At 40.2% G+C, this 21,851-nt stretch overlaps 1 protein-coding gene across 1 annotated transcript in view; it reads right to left on the minus strand.

Annotated features, from left to right (window-relative positions):
* Positions 1–19,239, minus strand: part of LOC139915120 (phospholipid-transporting ATPase IA-like) — a 49,421-nt gene extending 30,182 nt beyond the window's left edge. The window contains exons 1-9 of the mRNA XM_078289666.1: positions 19,010–19,239; positions 15,687–15,801; positions 13,877–13,976; positions 13,675–13,773; positions 12,997–13,042; positions 12,522–12,562; positions 3,703–3,776; positions 3,031–3,100; positions 115–242 (exon numbers count right to left, since the gene is read on the minus strand). Of these exons, the coding sequence (XP_078145792.1) occupies positions 115–242; positions 3,031–3,100; positions 3,703–3,776; positions 12,522–12,562; positions 12,997–13,042; positions 13,675–13,773; positions 13,877–13,976; positions 15,687–15,801; positions 19,010–19,055 (719 nt within the window). The 5' untranslated portion in view covers positions 19,056–19,239. The remainder of the gene's footprint in view (positions 1–114; positions 243–3,030; positions 3,101–3,702; positions 3,777–12,521; positions 12,563–12,996; positions 13,043–13,674; positions 13,774–13,876; positions 13,977–15,686; positions 15,802–19,009) is intronic.
* Between the last annotated feature and the right edge of the window lie 2,612 nt (positions 19,240–21,851).

Below are 21,851 nucleotides of genomic sequence, written 5' to 3' on the forward strand. Positions count from 1 at the left end.
GAAATGCTTCACATTGGTTAATTCAAATACAGTAAAGTCCTGGGTTAGGTGAGGAACAAAGTCCGCTCAGTGCATTTTCTTTTCAAGTATTACAGAGAGACTGGTTGGTCTTACCATTGGCCTTCTAGCTGGATCCGGCCCACAAAGTCATAGAGATGACGGTTGGGGTTTTCACACTCGAGCTGGCCGCTGAGCTGCAACAGACTGTTAGCATCCTTCAGCTTGGCAGTCGCCTGAAGACCCTGTGGACGAAGTAATTTTGGAATTATAAGACTTTGGTGGTGCCTGTTTGGAGTGAGCAATAAGCCATGTTTGCATCCAATTGTTAAGCAATAAAGCAAGAATTCTCTTTAGAACATCCCACAGAGACAGGCTGCATTCACATTGCGGAGCGTTTTCTGCTTGAAATCCGCGATCCGCCTCGCTTTTGAAAAAAGTGGCAGAAACGAAGTGGAGCGGAGCGCTCAGTTTGTTGCCAGGCAACCAAAGTAGTGCTGAGTCTTGAGAAGTGACGCATGACGCATGGATCTTATCTGCTCAAGTTGAACTATTTTCAACTCTTTGCGCGACCAACCACGGCAGCAAAATCTGTGATCCACCGTGCAGCCGGTGGTGAGCACGGAATCTGCGCCCTTCCATAGGAAACAATGTGAACGCAGCCAAGTCAAGTAAAAGATGGAATAAATATCTAACCAACTTTACCCAATACCGTTTAGCCGCTTACTAGCAACAGGTTGTTTGTTAGCATATTGTTGACAGGTATTTATTTATGCGCAGTGAAGTCATTCAGTAACAGCACCGCTGCCGAAAATACACCCGAGACACACCTTTATGACCGAAGTGACAATTAGGCGACGTGTGGTCATGGAAAAAGCGACAACCCCCCGGGCTGCAAGAAACAAGCACAGATCCTGTACAGACCCATGGTGCGTGTGTTCAATTCTATGCACTGAAGCACTGCGACACGGTTCAATTACCTAATTCCACTAACGTTACTTAAATACCACAAGATAATAACGTTACCTACCGTTAAAGTTTGTAGGGCAGCAGAAGACGTGTTACTGTTTACGAATCCGTTACTAACACAGGCGAGTTTGTAGCAAATTGTGGAATGTTAAGTTTCACTTCTGTTTTCACACTGTGGAGACTCTGTGGATTGAGTACAATGCTGCTGGTCTGTGCACCTCCAAATGACAAACATAACGTGATGCATGCATCAGAGATCGATTTAGGCTCTGTATAGGAAAAAGTGCATCTCGCAGTCAAAGACACCCTCTAGAGGCCATCTGACGAAGCGCATCATCTCACTAAGCAATACCTGGCTGACTGACTGACTGACTGACATGAATTTGCCTCATGATCGGTCTTTAAGTTTTTCAGAGTCCAAAGCTACCTCCACCTTAGAAATGTTGCAGCAATGTTCACTCTGGTTTTGGAGCAGCTTTGTTATTGTGGCCATTGTCTGGCTTTTTAAGCTTGTTGCAGTTCTTCCATGGTTGCACAAATGAAACTGAAAGAAAGAAGTTCCAAACCCAAGGGAGGGTGTGGATCATTTCCACCAAAACAGAAAGTATGGCCGGACTGCTTGTTTAGGTAACATTGAAGTAACAGTGGAGTGACTGGCACTGATCAACAAGACTTGCGAAACCCCGCTGACATATTATGGTTATTTTGTGCAACGAGCCAGTGAAATATTACTGATTATTGCTAAGATGATAAACAAAATATTTAAGACCCCTGGGAATCATACTTCAGACTTTTTAATGATCTTTTAGGCCTTTTTCATACTAAAAAGTATGAAAAACCCACGGATACCCTGGGATTGTGACATCAACTGAGGGCAAACCTGCAGGGGCGAGAATGGTGCAGCTGAGTTTGCACTTGATTTTAAACAAACTTGAAATACAATAATAACTCCCAGTAAGTTTTAGCCTACTTCTAAATATTTTGTAGCCTATTTATTTAGCCTAAAGATTAAAATATGTCTCCAGTAATCTACAAAATAGGATGTTTGTTGATTTACGAGTGTAATACAGTGGATGAAGCAATTCAATCAATGCAGAAGCTTTTATATTTATAGACTACAGACAATTTAGAAAATGCCAAGATATTCAACAATCAGGCCCTTTATCAATGTTTCTGTTCTATAGAATAGCATAAAACAATTTAGGAAAACAAATTCTACTGCTATAGGCGTACTACTGCCTATAGCAGTGGGCTCATTGGAGAGTATAACCTGAGAAATCCTAGCTCCCACAAAAAAACAGAAATCAGTTTGGGACTAGGGAGCATTTGACTGCACTTCACACAGGCTACAGTGCCCCTTTCTTTCATGGTAACTTTGCAACAAGTCAAACTGACCTCCATTTCTCATAATGCATCACATCTCTGAAATTTCTAGCCCAAAGGGTTGTGAAAATAGACTTTTTAGATATTTTGAGTTTAGGCTTATCACCGGCATATTTGTAGTATAGTGCTACTCACGCAAATCCTTACAACTTTGAGCATAATGGAAGACAATAAGTATAAAGTCAATCGATACCAAGACAACAGCAAAAAAAGACAGAAAATAGTGGCAGGAGAGTCAGCATCAAGGGAAAAAGTTAGGAGAGTGTACCTGCTGCTTAGTGCTGCTGGATTTGGGTGGTGTGTCTAAACCAAACACAGGCACATGAACTTGGTGAGAGGGCCAATCAGAGACTGCTGAATGAAGCTTTGCTTATACTTTGATGAGACTGCTTCTCATTCACTTCGGCTTTCACGTCCCACCACAACGCCCTCCCCAACCTCCCACTCAAATAAAAAGCCTTCGGATCTGCATGAATCACAAGAATGACCCGTTTCAGATTCGAAATGGTGCACTTCGCTGAAAGGCAGCGAGTTTGCGGCTCTGGATACTGCCATTTCCAGCTTTCAGTTTTTATAATATATCATAATCCATTAAGAAATACTTGGATTGAAGCCCAGTTATAGAGAGACAGATAAAGGTAAAGAGACTCAAAGAGAGTAAAACAATTGCAAGCTCCTTGCCTGTCGTATCTTCAGGTTAGTCTCCCCATCCAGGTTGGAGGTCTCGATGTAGCACATGGCATGTGGCTCGCTAGTGGTAGAAGAGCAGTGGAAACATCACTCAAAATGGTTCTGCAATTAGCTAACATTAGAGAGGAGAGAGTAAGTATAAAATGGGAAAAAAAACAATTGAATGTTTGTAACTTAATATTTCTATTGGTCAAATTAATGGTAAGATATGAAATCACAAAACGTTTACATATAAAGCTGTAACATTCTCTTCACAAAGTTTCAGCGCTTCATTTTCAGAGCTAGGGATCCTGGGGTTTCTGTCAGCATTCTCTCTGGGGATCAGTTTGTAACTTCAGGTTTTGTCAGTTATTTTTCTCCATACTTCCATGACCTAAAACTGTTCTTCCTTCCTGGTTTGTTAATGTGGTTTCCTCTCCAGTTGGGCTGAAAACACGTTAAACAAGTTGGAAAATGAATTCTGCTATATTCCTGGAAAGTGACCCATTTGTAAAATTCCCTGATTAATCAAATTCTACGAAATACCAAAATCCCACAAATAGACTGCTCAAAACTCCATGGTATTCCCGAAATTCCATGACCAGTGGGAACCCTGTTGATTAGATGGGCCGAATTCTGCGTATAGCCCTAACGGAGGGAGTGAGTGATAGTGGCATCCCTGACCTGGACGATAGCATGACGAGGTCAGCAGGAAGTGGGTCCCCGTCGGAGGCTCTGACTATATCCCCCACCGTCACCTTCAGTTACCAGTTACCATCACAACACAACAGCAGAGAGAATGGAGGACGAAGGGAAACAAATACAGAAGGAACACAAGGTAACACCATATAACCAGACAGGACACACAGTTAAGAGGTAGAGGGATAGGGTTTGATCACAGGACAGGATAGGGAGAGAGTAATAAGACACTGCATGAGACCAAAACTACATCCAGATGTCTGCCATTTTACCTGTAGTGTGCACTTGTCCACTTCCCTTCTTGGATTTAAAATAATTTATAAGTTCCCTTTGCACCTGGCATATTGCATCTGGATTGTGGCTAGATATGATTTAGCTGGATTACATTTACAACTGACATCAAAATGCGTTGAAATTGATATTGAAATCTTTTAAAATTGACAGTTAAGGTCTTGTCTCGCATGTTCCTCATGCACCAGTATCCTGATGGTCCATTTTTGACAAGTATGTTATTATCCGAGTTGCCTGCTGCTAGTTCAATGAGTCAGACCCATGGAATGCAACGTAAGCTACACCTCTCATAGGGTCTGACATCTACACATTGGCTAATTACAAAATATGTCTCCTGGCATAAACGACTGCTTATAGTTACTTTGACTCACCGGGATGGTGTGTATGCGTCTTAAGTCTCTCTCCCCGCAATGTATTCATGATGATGTAAAAACAATAAAGTATGGAAAAATAGCCAGTTTTCTGTTAAGATCTTTCTTTCCAGTTTCACCTCTGTTGTTGATAATGATACATTTACCACAATTCTTAGTCCCTTCTTTAACTGATGTATTATAATAATTGCATTGTACAAGGTTTCATGTGTTTCAATCACTATTTGGCACTGCAGCAACAATCTGAACAGATGACCATTCACCATGTTGTTAGTTGCTGTTGCTGTTGCTGTCAGCATCAGCACTGGTACTGGGGTGACACTCCTAAACACTGATACTTTGAGGTAATCCTCACGAAAAGAAGAGATCTTAAATCTATTACGCCATCCGCCACAGCTAGAAAAAACATCATCCACAGACAAAGGTTATTGTCTCCCTGACTATTTTCGATTAATTTCGATAAATCAATTGCCTAAGCCGTGAACTCACTTGTCTTGTCCAATTATCTTTGGCAATTACGGCAATAGCTCAACCACCAGTCCAGCATAGTACTTGATCTCGCATTAATAATTTGTTTTTGACTTACTACAATGGCAATGTGTTTCTTTTCTGGACATAACTGCAACAAAAGTTTATGTTTTAGTTAAGAGGCCTACATAAATCCATCCATTCTTTGGAAATAAACAATGGATGTCTAGCTCCCCTTGTCCATTATTTGGGTAAATAACCCAAAGCAAACACTTTGCCATATCCAGTTGGTAGCAAAGCAAAAACATTCTCACCCCTTGATTAAGCAATCAAAACCTGCTTTGTTGCTCCTTGGGGGGATGGGGAAAGTTTAAGCCTAAGGTATGTAGCCATTCTTGTAAGAAAAAGTTGTACTGGTCAATTTTCACACCTCTTCATCATGTACCTGCAATACCTGCCCGAAATCTCCTGTGTTACCAAGTAGGGGTGGGCGGATCGATTCCAAAACATCGATACTACAGATACTACGTCTCGTTTTTGAAGATCGATTCTAGCGTCAATAGGATCGATACCAGTTTCAGTTTCTCTCTTCTACGTTGTACCCATTTCATCAAAGAGTAGAACTGTCTGTGCAAACAACATTCCGTTGTCGTGAACACATCTTAGTGCATGCATGCACTCTTTGCTTCTCCACTGCTGTTGTCGTGTCGTGTGCACTCAAACGAACATATGCGTCGCGCACCCTCAGAACCATTGCTCTAACTGAAGGAAAGAAGAATGGTTGAGGGTAGTTTGTGCTTTTGTTTAGTTATTTGCACTTTGCTTATTTATAAAAGTTGTGAAAGTTTTAAAACATTCATTGTTCTTCACAAATAACTGTGTGCACTTTGTTTATTCAAAAAACTTTTTTTCATGTTTGCACATTCAATTTACAATAATAAAAAAAATATTTTTGTTATTGCCTTTAAAAACTGTCCTGTGTTTTAACATGCATGTGATTAAGTAATTAACAGTGGAAAGCAAAAAAAACTGGCTTCATTCATTTATGTAGCACTTTTTTACAAAGTGCTACATAAATGAATGAAGTCAATTTTTTTTTGCTTTGCTTGCTACATACATGCTTCAGTTGGGAATCAAACCCGGGTCTCACAGGTGGCAGGTAGAAATTCTACCACTCACCTTACAATGATTGCTAACCTTTGGCAAATAATTTAGTGGTCATGAAAATGTATTCAGATTTAGCCTATTGATGATGCATTCACCTCATAAATCATGACACACTGCTCCCTACATGAAAGTACATAAGCCGCTTTTAATAATAAAAAGTATTGGTATCGGTATCGATATCGGCGATTCTGGCCCTGTATTACTTGGTATCAGATCGAAACCAAATTTTGCGGTATCGCCCACCCCTATTATCAAGGCAATGAGCTGCGAGTAAGCGCACTGTATGGGGAGCTTTTATTTTGAAGTTTAGCTTCCATGCACAAGATATGTTTACACCAGGAAAAGATCTTAGCTAGTAGAGTATGGAGAAAATCAGCTTGTATTTCATACATTGCTTTTATAACAAAAGACCCACACACACCATTCCAGGGAGTCAAACTAACTCTATAAGCAGTCATTTCTCGCCAGGAGATGTATTTTGTAATTAGCCAATGCGTAGATGTCAGACGCTTTGGGAGCCGTAGCTTGCATAGCATTCCATGGGCCTGACTCGTCAGACTACCTGCCGCTTGTTTGAGTTGATGATGTTTTCTTCCTGGATCTGTGTGCCAAAGTTTATTTTTGTTACATAGTTTTTACATGTGGACTGAAGACACACTGTATCTCCACTTTGTTGTTAATGTGGCCAAATGTGTCTCTGACCACCTCTGGAGGTGGTTTGGGTGATCAGATCTTCAATGCACCTTGGCTCCATTTACTCCTGGAATTATTTTAGTTTTAGTCTGCAGATACACCAACCCAATTCCTATTTCATGTAGGGATGTGCATGAGTGTATTCAGGGAGAAAGGCTGAAACTTGCAACACAGGGAGGTACAGTAAGATACAATATTAAACCATTTGTGTTGCAATGGAGGTAAAATCCTAGATTTGCCAAATTTTGTTTGACATTTACCTTTTAATGGGTCAAATGGGAAAACCGGGTTATGGTAATTAATGTCCATTAAGAATGAAACTCAACCAAATCACTTTGCCAATCAAGAGAATATTGTGTATTATGTACTCAGAAACTGTGTCACAAATCAGACTAGAACAAAAACTTAGACTCAGCATACTTTGAATGTAGGCCTTTGAATCCAAAGTACCCAAGGACGATCACCACTGTCAGAATACAGGATGTTTTCTACACTAAGTAGGACCATCTATTACCTACACAAACAATGACCAGTGTTTAATCAAGCCTCTCCAAGTATGATTGCTGATCTCTCAGTCTTATCCTTCACATCGTGGCTGATAATGTGATACTTCAATTCAGTAGAAAACTTTCTTTTTTTTTTATGTACATAGCTCTGTAGGAGCTCATGAACCACCAAAATTGACCTCTCTGGAGACCTGTGCTTAGCACCACTTTCTTACTTTTATGTTGAAAACCCAAAGCTAAAAATCATACTTCAAACACATCTACAACAAGCACAGATCCTGTACAGACCCACGGCGCATGTGTTCAATTCTATGCACTGAAGCACTGCAACACGGTTAAATTACTTAATTCCACTAACATTACTTAAATACCACAAGATGACGTCACCTACCGTTAAAGTCTGTAGGGCAGCGAAGACAAGTTACTGTCTGCTTTTGTTTTCACACCGGAAGACAATGTGGATTGAGTTCAATGCTGCTGGTCTGCTGTCTGTGCATCTCCAAATTACAGACATGACGTGATGCGCACATCAGGTGCATTAGAGATCCATTTAGATCCATTTCTACACACTGACCAACTTTTAATTTTCTCCCTCTGTATGGGAAACACTGCATCTCACAGTCAAAACGCCCTCTAGAGGCCATCTGACAAAGCGTATCATCTCGCGTTACCTGACTGACTGACTGACTGACCTGAATTTGGCTCGTGATGCCCTCGGCTGCGCCATGGGAAAAAGCATGAGTAGGTCCAGTTAATATTATTTCTTACTGTATGCCAGATCATACTTTTCAAGAGGTAACTTTGTCCATTTGCAATTATTGAGAGTAAAGGAAAACTCCCCCTCAGATACTCTTATACTGTTAGATATCATCAATCTTATTTTGCGATAAATAATTTACTTTTTTACTGTACCCACTTTGCCTCAACCTGCCTTGTCTACTTTTACTTCAGTTAGTGTTTGCCACGTTCCCAGAATGCCTTTCAACAGAGAATGGGTGTAAACTTTCAATCAAATGTGGGTGTACGGGCATATAAATGGCTTGAAAGTGTGATCATTCAACTGGGGATTATACGTGTAAATGAAGAGAGTGATAGCAACAGCAATAGCATAGTCAAAGTAAGAGAGTGCAAAACACAACAAGTCCTGTGTCCTATTCTGGTCTATTGAGGCTACTGTCGGTGGAGAAATTGGTATCTCTGCCTCTTCTATGATGCATTTCTCCCTGTATGACTGTTAAACGTCAGTGCAAAAGGTGGCTGTTGAGAGAAGCCCTTGCTCTTTGATTCTGAGGGGCTGACATCAAAATCTGATGTTTACCACTGATGTTTTAGATAGCTGAAAATGTTCTGCTATCAAACAGCAATGTAGCTGTGCATGAAGTCAGAAACTTGCTGCTAACTCTGTAAAGATGTTTAAGTGTGCGGATGACACAACAGTCATCTCTAACATTGAAAAAGCTTATAGAAATTAACTATCCTCCCTGGTTAACTGATGTCACATAAACTTGCAGCTCCAAGTCACAAACCCCACGTCCCAATTCGGCCCCTAAATACTTGGCCTAGACACTAACCCTCAGATTTGCTGCAGGCCAGGTCACATCTTTGAGTGGCCCTTCCTGCTACATCACTAAGACTTCTGAGTGTCACTCAAAACGAAGGGCCATAATGGGATTGGGGGAATGAAACAGCATTTTGAGAGCATCTTGCTTCCTTAATGTCATATATTTCCTGTTGAAACAGGATATTGGGGTGGGACATAACGTGGGGAGGGATCATTCAAAAGTGTAAACCAATGGGATATGAGTTAGGGAGAGAAACACAGTTTTATTTAATGGGAGGGTCAGAGGGGTGGAATTGTTCGAAACTCTGTGATGGTTTATTGATTGGAATTTTTATGTACGCCTACTGGTACACAATGAAGTCACCACTAAATATTTTCTACTTTCCAGTAAGTAAAAGTAATAAGATTTTGATATAAAAATGCAAGGTTTAAAGGAGTTTAGAGAATTTATCACCACCTCAATGCAATGAACCCTGATCTAAAATTCTCTTGTTGAGCATGATTTTAAATGTGTTTCCGTAATATGAACTAGAGGGTGGAAAACTTTGCACCTCTCTTTATCAGAAGGAAACTGTAATTCGCTCCTTCTGGCCAGTAGCTCACATCCTAAGGCACTCAAACATGGACTACTTAAGAGACAATTTTATAGGCTTAGATGTATTTGCCATTCCACTGGGACTACATAAAGAATGCCACTGATATGAAACAATGCTTCTTAGATAGGGGCGACCCTTCTGAGTGCATTAATGAGGCCTATAATAGTGCACTTATGAAATCAAATCTCATGCATGCTTGTACTGCTATAGCAGTGATTCCCAGCCTAGGATCTGAGCCCCCCTCAGGGGGTGCCAAAGATCACAGTCAGAATTCTGAGTTTAAAGTCAGAATTTTGAGATTAAAGTTGGAATTCTGGGATTAAAGTCAGAATGCAGAGTTTAAAGTCAGAATTCTGACTCAGAATTCTGAATTCTGACCTGGGACTTGCCTACATCCTTCCTAAGTAAGTAAGTAGTAAGTACCGTATTTCCTCTAATATTGGCCCGGGCCTTTATTTACCTCAACTGCAGAGGGTACCAGGCCTTTATTGGAAGCAGGCTTATATTAGAGACAGGCCTTTATTTCTAATTCCCTCTGTTTGATAAGTATATTTGCTCATATTTTAGTACGAAGCCTCCTTGTTTTCTGATCTGCTTCTGTTGGGGTACGTTAGGTAGACGTTTTTTTGTTACTGTAATGCATTATGATAATTACGGTAATCGACGACGGCATGCTCCAGAGACTTCCGCCGGCCGAGCCATTTTGTGGCATACTGCCATCATGTGGCACTTGTATGTTACTACAAACTACAGTTACATGTATAACAGGCACCAGGAGTTTACCGGTATCCACCGTTGTTTGCATGTAAGCTGAAGCTAACTGAAGCTAAAGTAGAATCTATACAATTATATCATATCGCCGTTTATTTCGATGCGCGAGCTCAGTCCACCTGACAGCCCTCTGTTCTGTCGGCGGCATGGAGGTTTCGGTGTGCCGAGGGCTTACTGCCGAGCTTCGACTTTCCCGGGGGCACGGTTCCGGCCAGTGCCAATAGCTGGGCGCCGATTTGTTCCCGTGTTCCCGTGTTCCTGGGACCCCGCCTCCCGACGCCGATGCGTCACCGGGTGTCCCCGATAGGTACGGGCCGTGGGCACGGTGGAGAGGACAGTGGCGGAGAGAGGAGACGGACACTGTCCAGCCATATACTAGGTTTTGACCTAGTCTTGTTTCCTTTGTTTTTTTCCCCGGCCTGTATTTGAGGCCGGCCTTTATTTGTTCGTGTCGACCACGGCCCCGGCCATTATCGGAGACCCGGCTTTTAATTGACTACCGGCCACTATTAGAGGAAATACGGTAAGTAAGTAAGTAAACGTGATTTATAAAGAGCCTTTCGAAACCAGAGTTACAAGGTGCTGTACAATGAAAACATTAAAAATAGAAATAAAAAATAAAATTAGAAACAGAAAAGCAGAAAATAACAAAATAAAAACAGTAAAACTGCACAGAAGGCAAACACATATTACAAAACAAAGTGCTTACGAAACAAGTGAGTTTTTAAAAGCTTCTTAAAACTATCCACTGACTCTGTGTTTTTTATGACTAAAGGAAGACGGTTCCAGAGAGTGGGAGCTACAACTGAAAAAGCTCGGTCGCCCTTAGTTTTAAGCCTGGATTTTGGGACAGCCAGAAGGCCTTGGTCAGAAGACCTTCCTAAGTGCCTCCCTTGCTTGAGTCTGTGCCCCACATCGGCCACCCCAGTCAAAATGGCCTGGACACGCCACTGTATATCTTGAGAGCTACCTCAGCTTTGGTTTTATAGAAGGACAGGTCAGATGTCGGCCAGAATGTATCATTTGAGGAGAGAAACTAGCTAACGACAGCATGAAACCGAGCAAAATGAAGAGACACCAGGAAACAAAGCACTCGGCTAAACATGCAACTACAAGGATTATTCTACCATTCAGCACTACATACCTCTCTGAGAAAGCCTTCAGCGCACTTCTAACAATAAAAACAAAAGCCTTCAACAGACTCGATGTCCACCAGACTTTAGACTGGCTGTCACTAACATCACACCTGACATTCCATCCCTGGTCAGGGGCATACAAGCCCAAGGTGGTCATAAGTGTACATATGAACAGGACGACAGAGTGACACAAGTCTTGTTTGTGTAATGGTGAGGTGGGTGGGGGGGAGGGGGTGGTCAGTTTTTCTGAATTGTAAGAAGGGGGGGCTCCAAAGAAGCTTTCTATCCTTCTACTTCTGGATCTCACTGCTGCATTTGACACTGCTGATCACACGATACTATTAGATAGACTAGAAAATTGGATTGGACTCTGGCCAGGTCTTAAATTCCACAGGGTTCCACAGGGCTCAATCCTCGACCCTCTTTTATTCAACCTCTACATGCCTCACAGGTTTGCATGAGACATTAACCTGTGCAATAGAATTTGTTTCTTCAAATGTACCTGGCACTTAAATATTTAAAAATTTAAAAAATTTCTATTTAATTTCCAAGTTTTTATGCAATCGATTGTATGCACTGTTCCATTCTATGTTGTGTGATATCAAGGGAGGGGTATGATTTTTGTTCTGTTACCTTTGATTGATGTCTTGTCTTTTTTATGTATTATGCTCTGTGAGCACACTGAGAGAAATTCCAACTCAACTGAACTGCAAGTTGATGTGGTAATAAAATATATAACTTGAACTATCTTGACAGGAGATTCCCGTCATCTACATTTGGCCAATAGCTGCTATTCAACAGTGTTAAAGTGTTTTAGGGTGGATTTTTCCTTTAAGAGCTGGGGGGGGAAGCCTGTCAGTGGTGACAGCAAATGCCCAGAGCAGCTAATGGAGGTTGACTGCTTCTGAATACATATGGAAGTATGCATGCTGAGCAGTGAAAACACTTTTCCAAATTGACATATACACTTTTTAAGCAGGCCTGTCTGGTCACTGAGCTCAGATCAGTTGTTCTTGTTGAAGAGGCTTGATAAACATGAGACAGCTACCTGGAGGAGAGCAGGACCGAGTCTGCTGGGATGTACTCTTTCCCAATAACCTTGACTACATCCCCCACTTCTACCTGAAAAGAACACACTAGTTACCCACATAAAATGAATGCTCATGCTTTTATCTAGCGGTTGTCACATAACTTATCCTCAAGTGTATCTCATTAGGAATACCACTGGAGTCCCAAAAACATACCTTGGCCCAATCAACACTCTCCCATGTCCCATTTCGCAGAACTGGAGAAGGGAAGGATGAGTATTAAGAGAGAGAGAGAGACAGACAGACAGAAAGACAGGCAAAAAGAGGTATTAATGGATTGATGCACAGATATTACTGACCCATATATTTTTAGACTTTGATTCTATGCACTTTTTCCTGTAATTTGGCATTGCTGTGTCAGTGCAATGCATGCAGTTATTGTGCTATTGCAAACAAGTAATGATAAGGTTACTGAGTTGTCAAATTTCTTTTCAGTTCAAGTTCTCTTCTCCTTTACCCTTTTATCAATTTTACACAAATAGCAATTCCAATTTACTTGTTACAAACTGCAAAAAAGCTACTGTTATTATTATTACTATGACAACCCATATTTTCTCTATTTTCTCAGAAGGCTGGGACACCTTCACTTCCATTATCAAATCTAACTCCAGAGACAGAAAGCTCATCTCACCTCTGGTTTCTTTCTTGTTGACCACACTGTCTGCTTTGTGGCGCTTCTGTTAGGAAAGAATTCAAATGACATTTAGTGCTATATATGTTTCCATTAACGCTGACCCATGATTGACTGTATGTTGGTGATAAGCAAATATCAGGGATGCAAACACATTAGTATTCAAAAGCATATTTCTGGTAATTTTGCTCAGAATATATATAGTTACTAACTTTTTAGGCCACGTTGAATATTGTATTGTCATTTTTTTAACCATTCTATTTTTGGGTATACTTTAAAGGTTTTGTCAGAAAGTTGACTTGTAAAAGGAAAATACAAACTACTGAATGATCTGAATCACCGCAAGTGACTTCTGTCTTTATTTTGACTTGTTCTTCAGTTGGTTGAAGAACAAGCAAGCCAATAACACTGTGTATGAGAAGTGGTTCAGGACTCATTTCTATTTCAAAAATCGCAATTATTTTTTTTGCAATTTTCACCCATTCCTGCAATTTTATCGCAAAAAAACACACAAAACATTGCAAATTGCATTGCAATTTTTGAGAAAAGCCGCCGCAAAATCAAGCATTTTAGGCCACAATAAAAACAATATATCAGCAAACTAATTTATTGGTCTAACCCTAATCCCCTCTTGAAAACAAAATTGGATCAAAACAGATGCATTGCAGTCTCTCTCACCAGGTCCTCAATGATCTCCTTCACAGCAGCCACCAAGAGGATGAGGATCAACGGGACCAGGGTGGTCCACCGCCCCGTTGGAGATACATCTGGGATTTGCTACCAGGGTGGAGACAACACAGGTTAAATGACACAAATGTAATCATGTGTCTGGCTGAAATCATTTCACACTTTCTGTAGCAGGGTTGATGCTTTGGCCTACCTGCAGGAGAGCTATGAAGAGGAAAAAGGAGTTGGCTGCCCGCCTGAACTGAGCAAAGAGGAAGCGTGGCAGGAAGGTAAGCGCGTTGTACTTGGCAGTGCTGCTTATGGTTGGAGAGAAAAACAGAGTTAACACAATACTCAAGGGTACAGTATACTTATAATCAAGCCGAGCCTGCCCAAAATAGAAACACAGTAGAACACGTCACTGCATACAAATTTGTGTATAGTCGCATGGCTTTGCATTATTTGCTAATTTACTCTCCATGCCAGTATGGGCGCAGAAAGATTTAAGAGTTAACTGCAACCGAGGGAAACCGGAAATAGTAGTGACAAAAACTCAGAGAACAGCAACAACAACCACTGTGGTGAAAGAGCGACAAAGGCGGTTGAGGGAATATGAGGATTTAGAAGGCGTTAGTCATAAAGGTGCAAATATCCTCTAACTAGCTTAGCAAGCCAAGCCTCCAGATTATTCATTTTGAAGAGTTATCCACGAGATGTTGGCATGGAAATCTAAACAAATGCAATGAACTGTAAAAGCAAATGGAGATGCTTTTCCACAAGGCAACACAACCAATCATGCGATATTTTAGACCAAATGCATACAATCGCACAGTGGTGGCTGTGGTGGAAGAATTTGACCAGTTCAGCCAGCAAGCCTTTTCACACTGCGGAGTCTGAAGCTAATGCAGCACTTTGGTGTTTCCGCAAACTTGTCTTTTTGTTTGTATAAACCTGCTGAAATTAATTTCCACAGCAAGTGTACTATGGCCTTTATGGAACAAAGAAACATGTCATCCCCAATGAATGATGCAGGCACTCGTTGGGCCAATCAGTAACAACATGTATAATCTCTCCAAGTTTAATCAAAATAGGACCAATGGTCGAGCAGTTATAGCTTTTCAAAGGTTGAAATTTTGACCTTTAATTATAGCGTCCCCATCAGGCCAAGCAGTGTAATTTTTTAAAGCCAGAACAGCTGCCAAAATGCATCATCCCTACAAGTTTTGTCAAAATTGGACCAGCGGTGTCTGAGATATCAAAATTGAGTTACAAATTTATACCTGTCCACCCCCACCAACCACCTACTAGCAATTTCAACTGCTCAACGATGGAAGAAGGTGCTACGAGTGTACACATTTCAGCCACAAAGGCTAAAAAGTCTTGTTCTCAAGCAAAAAAACACAAATGACAAAGCATATTATTCCAGTATTTTACATGGTGATATATTACCTCTTCACTAGATGTTTGTGTTGGATCTCTTCTCTGATTAGCTAGCTTACTCCTTTCTATTGTGAAAATGTGACTTTACTATTTCCACCGTAAGCTGTGCCAGAGACCTGTCGATGTTGCAATTCCATAGTTGATAAGAATAGATTGCTAAAAGTCATAAATAACTTAACGTTCCTTTAAGACCTTTACAGTGCAACTGGAATTGAATATAAGACCAATTTAAAAACCATAATGAGGGACATGCAGTCTACTGTGTTTAGGACCACTAACCCTGTTCTGGATTAATCTAAGTGTGGACATGCAGCACAAAGAAATGTGTCATTAATTGGTGAAGAAATAAAACCTAACTTTATTAACTGGATTTAAGAAATTGTAATCGTTTTTAAGGCCTTAAATTTAGATAATTTAATTTAAGACTTTAAGTAGGCCGCAGATACCCTGTCTTAAAAAATAATAGGCTGTTTCAACAAATGCATAAATTTTCACTGCCACTTGTCTACGCAGTGATGTGGCTAAACCTACCAGTAAAACTTTTTTAGCGTGGTTTAGGATGGATCATGTAATCATGAACTTACCAGACTTGGTTAGTGCAGAATTTGCTGAGTTGAGGTTGATTGATGAAAATCAGTCTGGCATCTTCAAGCTCCGCTGAAGAGTCCCTAGACAGCGTCTCCTGTGTCCTCTCATAACCTAGAAATCAGGATGGTCCATTCATACAACACGTAGACATATTCCTTCTCATACATGACTATCTGATCCTTATCAGCAACATGCATGACTCCAATGTTCTCTAGTATGGGAAAATATGTCTCTTACTATCTACAGGGTATCTACCGGTTTCTCAAGGCCAGATTTAAGACTTTTTAAAATCTATAAATGCTACCTGGAATTGGATTTAAGACCAATTTAAAAATCAAAATAAAGAAACAAAGCCCATTTTTGATTGAACACAACTAATGAAACTATAAATGGGCAGAAGAAGAAAACAACAGGAAATTAAATGTTTAGAGCCATGAAGTCTAACATGTTTGGCATATTGTGTTAACCCTGTCCTGTATTAATCTAAGAGTGGACGTGCAAATGTAATGCCATCAGTTCAGAAGTGCAAGTGATATTACAACATCAGGAAATAAAACCAAAACTCCTGCCTGCCCCACTGACATCTTTTGGATAAACACCACAATTCATGACATTTGTCTACATTCATCTTACTCTCTAAATCTGCCATGACTAAATATTATTTACACGGATGTTCCATGCCTTTTTATGAAAAGCCAAACCCACTAAACCCATGACCAACATTTCCCTAAAGTTTCATGTGAATTGCGTGAATTTGTTCAGAAGTTACATGCCATACTATGAGTAGCCAGGCCCCCCTTTTGCCAATCAGTGTGAAAAGTTAAAAGGTTAAATGTGCAATATTTCTGCTTTACTTAAAGAGTAACTAAACCCCAAACCCAAATCTTTGGTGAAGCCTGGTGAAGACTGGTCATCTGCTATTGGCTGGTCTTTGTGCCGGGTGATGTCACCACCTGTTGTACTCTATAGAAGGTGACATCACCTGGCTCAAAGATCAGCCAATAGCAGATGACCTGTTCAGTATCCTACTTTTCACAATTAGGTGTCAGGCTTCACCACAGATTTGGGTGGGGTTTAGTTGCTCTTTAAGCATAATATGGCTAGTAAATATCAGCAGAGGTTCCCGAATGGTAGTGAGTGAAACAAAGTGAACAGCCAAGCACAGCAGAGACTTTGTTGTCGTTTTAAAGCCCTCCTACCACGATAAGGTCCGTTCAAAATCTGGCAATTTGTTTTTGCCTTGTTTATCTGCAAAAAACACACATCGGAAAACATAATGTGAGACCTTATTTCTAATCGCATGCCAATTGCATGCCTTTTTATGAGAAGCCACACCCACTGCCACGCTTAGACCGATTTATCAAAGTTTTGAAAGAAAGGGTACAGACTTTGGAGGACCCTGTTCAATCTTCTGGCTTGACTGCTTAACTGATCAGCTTAGTATTTATCTGAGGGTATGGTCTCTCTGGTCCAGGGGGAATAGCTAGGTTTAGAGCTGATGCTGCCTGGATTACATAAGAGGATCAGCAGGGAAATCTTTACATGCTCGATTTCATTTGGGAGGCCAAGCAACAAGAATTTCAATAACAACATTCAACCGCAAGTGGCAATTGGCGGGGTCCAAGCACCTGATGGCCTCTGGTGTGACATACTGAGCATTTTGAAGTTTGTACTGTATAATGACTGAGATACGTACTGTATGTGTATGGCCATTTAAAATTATGATGTTGTTATAGCGGCACCTACGGGCGAAATGCCACCAAAATTTGCACGGTACCTCAGAATCAATCAGACCAAATTTGCTTAATGTAGCATAAAAAGTTCATGAGTTATGGCAATTTTTGTACATTAGGCCCCACCTACAAATTTTGAAAGCCAATTGTATCAAAACGGTATGGAATATCAAAAACTGCTCAATAACTGTTGTGCAGGAAAGTCAAGACATGCTGTGTGGCAAATTTGGTGAAGATTGGACAAAATCTGTAGGAGTAGCGCAAAAAGATTTTTACCAAAAATTAAAAATGGTGTGGCCAATGTCAATAGATGCAGAAAGAACCAAGGAAGCCAGCACTATGTGCTTGGACCACCAATGATAACTATGAGAAAAGCTGTGCAGTACAATGTTCATTTGATGTAATATATAATCTGTCTACTATGTGATTTGGGAGAGATGGAGGTCGCGCACTGTCGCACACACAAACCTTGCACCGCCACGGTGGCCCCGCAAGGTTTGGTAATATGGAAATAAATACAGTGCCGATCGACTCGATTTTCATGAAATAATGGATCAATTTTATCAATTCCACTCACAGAGCGATCGTATGGCATCAGAAGACTTGGATTATACTACACAAGCTGTATGGAGTCATTTTATGGACATTTGTTGGACTGGACTCCATTTACTGCAATTGTTTGGAAGAAAGCTCCTCCGGCAGTGAGCCTGAGAACTGCTGTTAAGTTGTATGAAGAAAAAACACTCACCCGAGTTTGTACTGGCATGAGGATGAGTAGATAATGACTATGACTGAATTTAATTTTTTGGGTGAACTATTCCTTTAATATAGGACCTCACACATTATAGTATCTTGATTAAAAACTGATCTTAAATTTACGGACAGGACATAAGTATTATTCTAATAAGACACCTAATGTTAAGACAACTTGTTGCTTAGTAGTTACTTGTAACAGGCATAGATAGCCCCAGTCTCTAGCATGGAGATAAAGTCATGCCCAACTTAATAAAAAAACTATTGTCAATTAAATGTTTTCTTGCTTACTGGTTGGTATACCTGGTAAAACAGAACGTACAATACAACACAATAGGCCTACAACTTTAAGCCATGGCCACATAACCAAACGTTAGTCTTCTGTTAATCTTTCGGAGACACTCTTTAATTCGGCATACACAATTCACCGAGCACAGTTTATTTCGACAAAATTTAAACTTTTATCCGACTCGCCTGTTACCCAGTCTTTCACCCAAACACATCGTAATGGGCAGTAGCGAGGGGTAGACCAATTCTAAAAAAAATAATAATAATAATAAAAATGTTGATATAAAAATTGCTTGGTGAATTACAGTTTTCTATATATAACATATTGAGTCATATTGTACAGTGTAGCTTTATGTAGCTATATTATTGCTGATATATAAGGAAAGATTTTTTAAGAGTTTGGCGTGACGTTGTCTTCGTACGAGAGAGAGATAGCAAGAGAGAGAGTACAGAGATATCAGGGCTAGCATGCGTCTAACAGCATCTGCTGTTAAGGCAAACTAAACAGGTTAAATGGCTTAGCTTAGTAAGTTGTTGATCCCTACCGTCAACTCTTGAACAGAGATCCGACAGAGTTCTTTCCAGCGGCATCACTGCTGCAGGTTAGCTATCTAGCTAGCATATTATCTGCTACCTTCCTAAACAAACTACCGTTATATAGCAACGCGTGCATTTGAAACATAGAAAGTCAGACCCCGGCCTTATTCTACAGCGACAACCCGTCTGCAAGTCCTGACTATTTCATTTGAACAGACGCTACTAATTTTCTATTGAGGAGGGTGTTTGACAAACGTTTACTTGTCAGTGGTGCACCAGTGTCAGTGTAACCAAAGAAGAAGAAGAAAAAAAAATAGGACTTCTTCTTCTTCGTCTTTTAACGGCGGTTGGAAACCAACGTCATAGGTGCATTGCCGCCACCTTCTGCTTCGGAGTGTGGACCAGAGACTGAATTCTACCTTTTAATCCTGTTTGAGTAATAAAATCAAAGAAAATTCTGCAACATGCGCCACTTGATAAATTAATTATTGTCTTAATTGCAAACTACTGAATTCCCACCTCTCTGAATCCTTTCATTTGTTGTCTTTCCTGTTCATATTTCCCACACTGCATATAATCACATGTTCTACACTCTCTTCAACTTGACAGTGATGGCACAGACCATTTGGATGCTTACCTATAACCTTGAGTGTCTTATTTAGGTTGGAATGACCCAGCCTTATTCGGTTGATTACGTTTTCCTCTTTTCTGCACCAGCCTACATTTCTAAATGATTCATTAACCTTGTTTTGAAAAATCCTCCTCTTAATTCACTGTCCCACTGCTTTTGCCATTTATCCAGTGCTTTCCTCCAAATCATTCCTTTAACTTCTGATTTACTTAATGTTATATCTAACTCAACTGATTCTTTTTGCAGGGCTTGTTTTGCTAATGAATCAACCTGTTCATTCCCCTTCAGACCTACGTGAGCAGGAATCCACATGAATCGAATGGACATACCTAGGTTTGTAAAAAAAGATATTCATTTGTCAGTTGGCAATGTGAAGGGTTCAGTTGTAGTCACAAATCTGTGTTAAACTACAGTATGTGATGTTTTACCTGTTTCATACTCTATTTTGCAATCTCTTGATATAAACAAAGACTGACTTAAACTTTCAGTTCAGTGACTGATAAGAACAGTCAGGGCCTGTTACCTGGCTGAGAGCACTTGAAAGATACAGTATTATTTCTTCTGTTGTGAAAATTGCCTTCATGCAGATTGCATTGTATGGAATGGATCTGTGTTGCCCTCATTTGATTGAGAGTTCAAACTGTGGACTTTTTTTTGTATAAATGGTTTGGGAAAAGTATGTATTACCCAAAATAAATACAATTTCAGAGTACCGGCAGTTGTCTCCTGTTACAGTTTAGGACAAAAAGTATAAAAGCAATATGGAAAAATGTGTTGTGGCACAGATCTGGACCAGAACCAGCCCAGTGCTGATCGGAGTGTAAAATGTAAGTTCCTGATCATGTAATTTATAGCTGTAGCGGGCCGGTCATGGCCCAAATCCAGTTCAGATCCGCAATCCAAACCCGTGCTGGTATTGGCCCGTTGTGCAAAAGGACACTGGAGCGGATCCGTTTTGTAGATCTGTACGGGATGTTATGGTGGATCTGGCCCAGAACTGGCCCAATTTTATTTTGCTGTCTGGGTTTTTACTTTGGGGGGGGGGGGGGGGGGGTGGGGGGTGCTACAGTGTTTGTTTACTTGTCTGTACTTCATGCACAATGTATTGGACGTTGCTGATTGGATTTTGACAAAACATAGGAGAATTATGCGTTTCATTGCTCCATTTTGTTTGTTTTATTGTCTGTATGTCAATCAAGAAACATGAGGTAACATATTTTCTATTTATTGCCCCACTACAACTCTGCATCCTTTGTTGGGGACAACATGTTTACTGTTTACTTGTTTATTTTGCTACGTGGCCATTGCTGTGGTGTTTTTTATTTTGTCTCCATCTTTGGTGCATTGATATGCTTTTTTTAAATTTATTTTTTATTTTGTCTCCATCTTTGGTGCATTGATATGCTTTTTTTTATTTTTTTTTTATTTTGTTTCCATCTTTGGTACTAAGTGCTTTTTTAAGTGCTTTTTTACATTTTCTGTTGAAGTTTGAGTTTCTAATTTCTTGCTTGTTTCTTTGTCTGTTCAGCCATGGTGGCTATTGCTGCACAGACCTGCTAACTACCCAGTTCTTCAACTATTTACTCCAAACAAACTGAAAATGTTAGACTCATCACTTCCTGTGCACCTTTTTCAGAGGAAAGACCTACCAGACACTGGGTGTTTAGAACAGCAGATGTAAAAGCTTTCATGGACTGGCTATAGGTTGAATCACTATTGTTATATCAATCAGCGATAGAGTTGAAAAACTGAAGAGATAGCAGGAAACTTAACTTCATGGTTGACAAATTGATACAAATTCTACAGACTGGATCCTTTATATTTTGGAGATATTGATTGATGAACCTAAGATATATTTTTTTTCCCAAAATCAATATGTATTTTGCAGTAGCACTGAATCTATTCTTGTGAATTATCTCAACCTCCGCAGATGTGAAAACAGACTGCCTGCCCAACAGTCTGAACACAGAGAGAGCGAGAGAGAGAGTGAGAGAGAGAGCAGACAGACAGGATATGGCCTCGGTGTGATGTTAATAATCATTGGCTTTAAGTTTTATTCATCTCCTGATCACAAAACTACTTTTTCGCTTCAGCTACATATGTGGCAGTTTAATGATAAATCAATAATGGTCAAAATAAAGAAAATAGTCAAAGCTCAGTCTGCTATTTTAATTTTATTCATTTTTTTCTGCCTTTTTTTATTTTACAGTTGAACGTAG

Source organism: Centroberyx gerrardi, chromosome 17, assembly GCF_048128805.1.
Source record: "Centroberyx gerrardi isolate f3 chromosome 17, fCenGer3.hap1.cur.20231027, whole genome shotgun sequence".
Classification (NCBI taxonomy): Eukaryota; Metazoa; Chordata; class Actinopteri; order Beryciformes; family Berycidae; genus Centroberyx; species Centroberyx gerrardi.